This window comes from Petaurus breviceps, unplaced genomic scaffold (assembly GCF_028583685.1).
Source record: "Petaurus breviceps papuanus isolate PSGF00001 unplaced genomic scaffold, PetGlider_PUasm1.0 90879, whole genome shotgun sequence".
NCBI classification, from domain to species: Eukaryota; Metazoa; Chordata; class Mammalia; order Diprotodontia; family Petauridae; genus Petaurus; species Petaurus breviceps.
This window is the reverse complement of record NW_027187368.1, coordinates 13,672,163-13,680,615: the sequence shown is the minus strand read 5'-3', so window position 1 is coordinate 13,680,615 and position 8,453 is coordinate 13,672,163. Positions and strand designations below refer to the sequence as shown.

General features: G+C 45.4%; 1 protein-coding gene across 2 annotated transcripts in view; it reads right to left on the bottom strand.

Annotated features, from left to right (window-relative positions):
- Positions 1-7,706, bottom strand: part of HM13 (histocompatibility minor 13) — a 32,904-nt gene extending 25,198 nt beyond the window's left edge. Inside the window, exons 1-2 of one of the 2 annotated variants that reach the window (XM_069073893.1) lie at positions 7,439-7,706; positions 1,580-1,678 (exon numbers count right to left, since the gene is read on the bottom strand). In XM_069073893.1, coding sequence (XP_068929994.1) covers positions 1,580-1,678; positions 7,439-7,636 — 297 coding nt within the window. In that variant the 5' untranslated portion in view covers positions 7,637-7,706. The remainder of the gene's footprint in view (positions 1-1,579; positions 1,679-7,438) is intronic. The other variant, XM_069073894.1, reaches the window with a different exon arrangement.
- Between the last annotated feature and the right edge of the window lie 747 nt (positions 7,707-8,453).

Genomic DNA, 8,453 nt, shown 5'->3' with positions numbered 1-8,453 from the left:
AGGGGGAGAGACAGAGGGAGAGGTAGGGGGAGAGACAGAGGGAGAATGAGACCTGTTCAGGGAAATACAGCTAGTTTTGGAGCAGGGACTGTGACCCAGGTCTCCTTGCTCCAAGATCAGAGGTCTTTCCCCTACCACCTGGTGTTGCCTCCCAATATAACATAATGGCTTTCTCATGACTAGTCATTGTCTCCCCAGGAACCTGACAGACCCCTGAGGGTCTCCCTTTTAATTATTCGAAGAAGGCAGCTTGGCAACGAGGAAGAGTCTTCAAGTTAAGAGTCAGTTAGATCTAGATTCTTTTTAGTCTTGGCTTTGCCTCTTCCTAGTCATATAATCTTGTGTAAGCCACTTTACCTCCTCTGTAAAGCTGGAGATAAAAATCTTAGCATTCCCTCTATTCCTTTCAGGGCTGACATAAAGAAAGTATTTTGCATTAATATCATATTAGTAGCATTACTTATTGTAGTCTGCTGTCTAGAATTAAAGCCAGGTTTTCTAGTTCTCCCTTGCAGAGAGTAGGAATTTAATGTTTATGGAAATTAATTTATTCATGAAAATTTTCTAATATATGTAACTCTCCAATTCTTTTCTGTCCTATTTCATCTTCATTCGAATATTTTCCCTTTTAGCCTCTTTCTGTTAAGGAGTTAACTTTTTTGGGGGGGCCAAAGACCACTTTGGTAATCTGGTGAGGGCTATGGATCCCTTCTCAGAATGTTTTTAAATGAATAAATATGTAGGATTACAAAGGAAACTGATTATGCTGAAATAAAAATCTAATTTTTTCTCCCCATCCAAATCCACAACTGCCTAAAATCTATCTAAGGTCCCCTTGATAGAGGGAACCAAAGGCTAAGAACCTCTGATCTGGACCTTCCTGACAGACTCCTGCCCAGACTCTCTGGCCTGAATTCCTGACCTCACGTTTTGAGAACCTTCTTGGTCTGCTTGACTCCAATATCTGTACACTTTGCTCCCTGATTCCTGCCATCCCTGATACACAGAACAGATATAGCCTTGCATGTTCCCTCTTTCTAGCCTTTGCTTATACTCAGAATACCCACTCTTCCTCTCCCCTCTACTTGATAAAATCGTAACCATCCCTCTCAAAGGCCAGTTCAAATGTCACCTCCTCCAGGAAGCCACCCTGCCTCCCCAGTCAAAATGACTGCCCCTTCCTCCAACTCCAGCTTTATAGAACACTTTGTTTGCTCCTCTTATAAACTTCTCTTCATAACCTCAGTTCTGAAGGCAAGAAGCTACATGAAAGCTTTATTCTTTGTATCTCACCTGCCCATTTGCCCCAAGCATAAGGCCTTGTATAAGGTTATAAAGATACCTTCCCAACCATGAGGGGTAAAGTCCACATTTGACCCTCTAGAGGGCCCTTGGCTGGTTTTATCTTATTGAGTCCTTGGGATTGGTAGTCCTTTCTCTTTTATGTTTCCCAAGGGGACCAAATCACAAAAGGACCAGTTTCTAGTAAAACTGAACTCAGAGCTTCTGGGACGGTTTTAGGGCAGGACCAAGGAAGAGAGAAATAAGCATGTATCCAGATCAGAAGCAAAGAACTCACTTTAAAGAAGAGGTAGAGGCCTAAGAGTGTGCAGCTAGCGATGATGGGAAACCGGGCAGCATCTCGACTGGTAATGGTCTCTGGCATATCCGAGGCATTCTGCAATTAGAAGAAAAGTACTGAATTGTCATAAAGTCAGGTGTTCCTCTAAGATGTTTTTAATGAGAAGTCCCTAGGGCAAACCTTATAATCCTAAATAGGAATATGAAGCCAGGGATAGCTTTCATTCCTGTTAAGGTTTACAATGTGATTCCCTGACAATCCTGTGAGGCAGAGATTGCAAGCATTATTATTCCCATTTTACAGAAGAAATGAAAACTTCTAGAGGTTAAAGGCAGCTTGGCATAGCAGAAAAAGGCTGTATTATGCGTCAGAAGGTCTGGATTCAAACCCCAACTCCGTTACTGACAACCTCTGTGACCTTGCACCAATCATTTCACTTTTTTTCTTTTCTGTGGAGTGTGTGTGTCTGTGTGTGTGTGTGTTGGACTAAATGACTTTTTAAAATCCCTTCCAATTCTAAATCTATGTACCTATGACTTGCCCATAGTCACAGAGCTTGTAAGTGATAAAGCTAGAATTTTAATTCAGTCCTAGCTTCTTTTCCACTGTACAATGTTTCTTCTAACCAATACAAAGTACAGTATGGGGAGCTCTGGTCATATAGCAATTTATGTGAAAAATATACCTGGGAGGGGGTTTCCCTAGAGAATTACCGACTCACTATTATTCAGAAATGTGATGAGGTTACCAAAAAGGCTAACGTCCTCACACTGTACTGAAAGAGGTAAAACATGGAGGACAAGATGACAACATCCTTTGTCACCTCTGCAATACTATTATGTTCAGTTATGGACACCCCATTTTAAAAGGGAAATTGAGAAGCTAAAGAAGGATCCACTGGAGGAGTTAGAGCTAGCTACTCCAAAGAGGTGTTAGGGGAGACACAATATATGTGTTCTAGGATCTGAACAGCTGTCACAAGGAGGGCTTGTTTTACATGGCTCCAAAGGCCAGGACTGAGATCACTGGTGGTGGGATCAAGAGAACTACAGGGAGCTTTCAGTTCAATATAAGGAAGAGCTTCTTAACAATCAGAGCTTTGCCACAATGGGTTGTGCAGAAATGAGATCCCCACCACTGGGTGATCCCCTGTGGGAATGCTGAAGAGGAGTCATATTCCAGGCAGGGCTGGATGGGATAACCTCTAAGGATCCTTCCAGCTCTGAGAATGAATTGTGGAAAAGAGATATTGGGCTTCGGAGGGTCTTGAGATTTAGAACTGGAAGGGGCCTTAGAGCCAACCCTCTCAGTAAATATTTATTAAACACCTATTATTTGATAGGCCCTGGGGATACATAGATAAAAATCAAAATCTCTGACCTCAGTCATATATTGTGGGGGGAGAAAGTGATGGGGGGGGGCAGAGAGAAGGGAGGGGAAAGGAATATGTATTTAGATAAGTAAAAATAAAAGATAAAAGAAATACAAAGTAGGTTCAGGGGGATACTGAGAAATCAAGAAAGGCCTTTAGTGCAAGGCTTGTATTCTAAGCCTTAAACTAATGATCTTAAAGATGGATGTGAAGAGAAAGTATACCAGTTGTAGGGGTCAGTCCATGCAAAGGGACTAAGACAAGAGAGAAAATGTCATGTACATGGAATAGCACATGCAGGATCAGTTTGGTTGGACTGCTGAAGCCATGAGGAAGGAGCTGAAGCCTGATAACAGAGGTTGCATGCCACAGGTAGTTTAAGGGTTCGGTCAGAATTCAAACCCAGGAATTCTGACCCAAAGTCCAGTGTTCTTCCAATTGTTCCATCCTGCCTTATCCTTGCCCAAGCCACCACATGACCTATGCCTCAGTGATAGTTCTTATCTGCCCCACTGGGGGCTTATAGATGAAGTCAGAAATTCACCAACAGATTCTTTTTTTTGGTGAGGGCACTGTCCCCTTCAAAACACAAATACCTTTGGGACACATTAATAAAGCAATCTAAATTTGTCCATTGGAGTCATTCTAGCCAACAGAAGATACTCCACTCTCAGAATGGGAAGGACACATTTATCAGACCAGCTTTGATGAGGTAAAAGGAAAAGCTCTAGATCCTTGTATTCCAAGGGGAGAGCAGGCCTCAGAAGCTCCCTACATCCAAGGGTACTGTAGTACAAAGGCACTGGATCAATAGATTCTGAACCTGAAGGAAGCTTTGGGATGATCTAGTTCACTGCCTTGCTTTCACATTCTCCCTGAATTTAGAGATGGAGAAACTACAGTACAGAGAGAAGTGACTTGCTGATGTTTACAGCAAGGAAACATCATGAGTTTTGGGAAAGCCAGGATTAGAACTCAGGTCTTTTGTCTTTGGGCAGGACATTTCCCAGTCTGCCTTTAATTGCTTGTCTGTGACTAGGAGGATCTAGGGCTCAAAGCAGGGGCAATGGTATGCCCCCAGGACACATCCTTTCCCTTAGGTTTTTTAGTCACATGACGTGAAGTTGCTTAAAAATTTGAGGATAGGTAAAAACCAACCCAAGAACTCAGAACTCACTGCTCTGGGTATGCCATTCCCTTCTGGAAGAAAGACAAACTTAGGCATTACAAGGGTTTCCTTTTCTCTTTCCTGTGCAGCAAAGACTAGGAGGCCTGCAGTCTACCCTTGGTATTGTGTTACTATGTAACTTGGGCCAAGGCCTTCATCCCCTCTGTTACTCTCTCTACCTGCGAAATGGAGTTATTACAAGTGACTTCCTTAAACCCAGTAACATTATTATAGGGCTTATAGTGTGAACAGCCTAGTATCAGTCTACAGAAAGGAGTTCAACAAATATTTGGTACAGGTAATTTGCAAAAGGCAGTATGACATAATGGCAAGTGCTTGGGAACTGAAGACCTAGAATAGAGTCTTGATACACCCTTACCTCACTTTTTGGAGCCTCAGTTTCCTCCTCTGTCAACTGGGAAGACTGGAGACCTGTGGTCTCAAAGGTCCTCCAAGCCGATATACTATAACTTTTTTTTTTTTTTTAAAGCAATAGGGGTTAAGTAACTTGCTCAAGGTTACACGGCCAGTTATTTCTGGGTGTGGTGCTGAGTATCTGAGCCCGGATTTGATCCAGGTCTTCTCAACACTGGAGCCGGTGCTCTTACTCGCTGTGCTACCTGGCCGCCCCATATACTATAACTTTTAAAACTCTTTTTAAGTAGGTGCTACATGGAGATAGCTTGTAGGTGTTCTGTTCTCTGTGAAGAGGATCATTATACATTTCCAGTTTTCCTATGTCAGGTTTTTATAATGTCAGACTAACTATTTTAAAACCTTGGCAATTCAGATGTTGGATCTTATCTGGAAGCCACAGAAAATAAGTCAGGTTTCTGGACCAATTCAAGTTGGAGATCTTAAATAGGCACACTTATGCATATGTGTTGGCTTCTGAAACACAAACATAATTAGTGAAACCCTGACACAAACAGCAAGAATAAATTTAGCATCCAATTGCAACCTAAAAGCACAGTTATTAGAGGCAGACAAAAGCAACAGGAATTGGCAACTCACTCTAAAGCCCTGAGGATCTGGGCTTTGCTAGAACAGTCTGGTGTAGTGAAGTCTTGAACGGGCAATCAGGAGACCTAAGTTCTAGCCCAAGCTCTTCTACTCACTGGCTATATGACCTTGGGAAAGTCACATCTGGGCCTCTATTTTTCCATCTGTAAAATAAGAAAGCTGGACCAGATTTCTTAAGGTTCAATCTAGCACTAACATTCTATGCTTTAAGGTTGCTTACAGTTGGGGATAGTTTGTCTCAATTAAAAAGTGACCTGCTACCCCAATTATTATTTTCCTTCTGTAGTCTTCTGGTATGATTCTATCCCTTTTCTATGCCACTAAACAGGGAACCTTAAGGGCTTATATAGAGATGCCTAAAACCAGCAGTGTGCTGTAGTTGAGAATACATTATATCTGGAGTCAAAAGACCAAGGCTAAAGTCCACATAATAGCTGTGACTATAATAAAGTCATATTGTGATGAACCTCAGTTTCCTCATATGTAAAATGGGTAATAATGATACTTGGAATCTACCTTCATCAGGCTGTTGTGAGGAAGGAACTCTTTGTAAACCAAAAATGCTAAAGGAATATGAGCCACTATTATTATTATGATTCTTATGAAAGGTATTGGAGAAGTACAGAAAACTAGGTCACCTCCATGCCTCTTTTAATTTTTCCTCTCAAGCTGGAGTGACCCTGGTATAATCACTACTGCTCTTCTTTCACTTACACAGCAACAAGCTCTGTCCTTGGGAGGGAAAATGGACGGAGAACTCTCTGATGGCACTGACAGGCTGCAGTGGAGTGGGGTCTTAAGAGGTGGCAAATTTAAAATAGAGGGAGGTGCCAGCTGCTTCTGAAACTGGCCATTACTCTGGGAACCCAGGAACCCATCTCTTCAGAATGTGGAAAAGTGGCAATCAGGCTAGAAGCATTCCAGTTTTTTTTCTGTGAAAGGCCAACTTAGGGTAGGGGAAGAGTCCACCTGAAGTTCTGCTGTCCCATAGCAGGAAAATGGGAATGAGAGTGGCCTCTGCCATATGCTAAAATAAATTTATGTTTTGTTACAGGAAATGAGAAGATAAAGGTCAGGGACATAGATAGGGTAGTAGGGTTGAAGAAAAAAGGGGGAACAAAGAGACCACAGAAGATAGGGCCAACTTGACAACAGCCAGGATAAATTTAATTTGGGGGAAGGGAGAGACACACTTCGGTATATCAGGACAAGGCCATGGATCAGTGAGGCTTGAATGGTATGCAGAAAAGGTAGAAAGTTGTGCCTATGGAATGTCTGGGGATGGTGGGGAGGGGAATAGAGTTGCAGCCTTTAAAAAGGATAGGACAGAAAAGGTGACAGAGGGATGGACAGGATGCTGGGAGCAGCTCAGTCTTTGAGAGAGGCGAAGGCCAAGCTAGCTAGGGGTATTTGGGGGAATGATGGAAGTTTAAGGCAGAGACTGAATTATGGCCTTTGAATACCAGATGGATCAAGTTGGTAGGCAAGGGCTGCCCTGAATCAGCCATGTAAACATAAGGTGTGTGTTTGGGGGGGAGGTGAAGGAAGGCATACATACGATACTGGGTTTTTTCACAACCAGGGTAAAGGGAATTCTGGATTGGGGTTGGATCTGGGCAGTCATGAGTGACTGATGTTGGTCTAATCATCTAGGGTCTATCTGGGGGCAGGAGGAAATTTAGGCCAAACGCCAAAGGGAGAGAGAAACCAAGGTCAGTGGGGATACCCGTCGAGGATGAGTACGGAGACTGTTCCTATATCAGAGAATTCAGGCCCAGAAGGAAACGACTGGGGGTTCCATGGTAAAGCAGAAGGTATTTTAGGGTGATTGGGGTAAGTGTTATGTGCCAAGATTGGGGCAGGTTGTATTTGTCAAGGGCGGGTTGGGAAACCATCTGGATTTGTGTTGGTGCTTGTGTTTTTTGTGTATGGGGTCAGGCTCAAATTATATGTAGTATGTGTGTATACATGTGGGTGGGGGTTTGTGTCGGATGGGGTGTGGCTCGAGGATTGGGGTCTGCTGCCGTCTAAGCATGTGTCTGGATGGGTGGTGGAATTCGGGGCGGCGGCCCGGTGAGGGCCTTGGGCTGGAGGGGGGATTGGGTCACTGGGGTGGGGGTGGGGGTCCTAGGCTCGGATGGGACAAGGCAGGGGTTCTATCTCCCCTCCCGGGGGGAAGGCGTGGTGGGCATTGGGGCTGGGCTGTCCCAGGAGGAGGCTAGGGCGCGGCTGGGGGCGGGGGTCCTGGCTCAGGGGTCGCGGGGAGCAAGGCCCGGGGCCGTTTCGGACGTACCTTGCTGCGGGCGCAGCGCACAGAGCGCAAGGCCCCGAAGAAGATGGGCAGCAGAGCCATGAGCAGGAGGCTGCCGTAGGCCAGGGCGATGCCCTCGGGGGTGGAGGGCGGCCGCGCCGTGCGGTTGGCTGCGCTGGGGGCCGTGGGGGGCTCGGCGGGGCCGCTGCCATTGTGGGGTTCGCTAAGGGTCGGGTCCATGGCTGAGGCTGCGGCTGCTGCGGCTGCTGCGGCTCCAGCTCCGCCGCCGGCGCTGCAAGGGAGGGGAGGGGGAGGAGGGGAAGGCGGGGAAGGCCACGTTCCCCTAAAGAAACAGGAAGTGACGCGCTGGGCCTCCCGCTACGTGCTGCGCACGCGTCGGCCCGCCCCCTAGCAACAAGCTTGCCGCCGGGAGATGGGAAAAATGTGGGAGGACAGTGTTGCTAAGCAACCGGATTTGGTCCAAGAATCGGACTCAGAAGCCCGGGGGTGGGGATGGAGCAAGGGGAATGCGGGATAGGAAGAAGCTATACTGCCCCTAGGCAGCCCCCAACCTGCAGCCAAATTTCATATCCTAGTACTACCAAGGTCGGTCGTTATGACTCTCAAACGCACTTCTTCCTCTCTGTCGCATCCCCTCCAAATTGTAACATGGCGTACGTAATAAAAAGAGCCCTGAGTCTGCAGCCGGGGCTTGGTTTGACTTAAGTGTCTTCTTACTACCAGTGTGGCATAATGGACTTGGGGTCAGGATCACTGCATTCAGATCTTGTCCCAGATGTTAGCTGTTCGGCCTTGGACAAGTCCTTCCGAGGCTCAGTTTCTTCACCTGTAAAATGGAGAAGATAACACCTTCAGTATCTACCTCAAAGGATTATTGTGAGGAGCAAACGAAATAATGAATATTTGATGTTCTTTGCAAACTCTAAAGTGTTATGTATATGTCAGTTATTATATTATTTTTAATCACCCGTGTGATTGACCTTGGGCAAACCCCTTTCTCGATTTCCCCCATGTGTAAAATGAGGAAGTTACACTA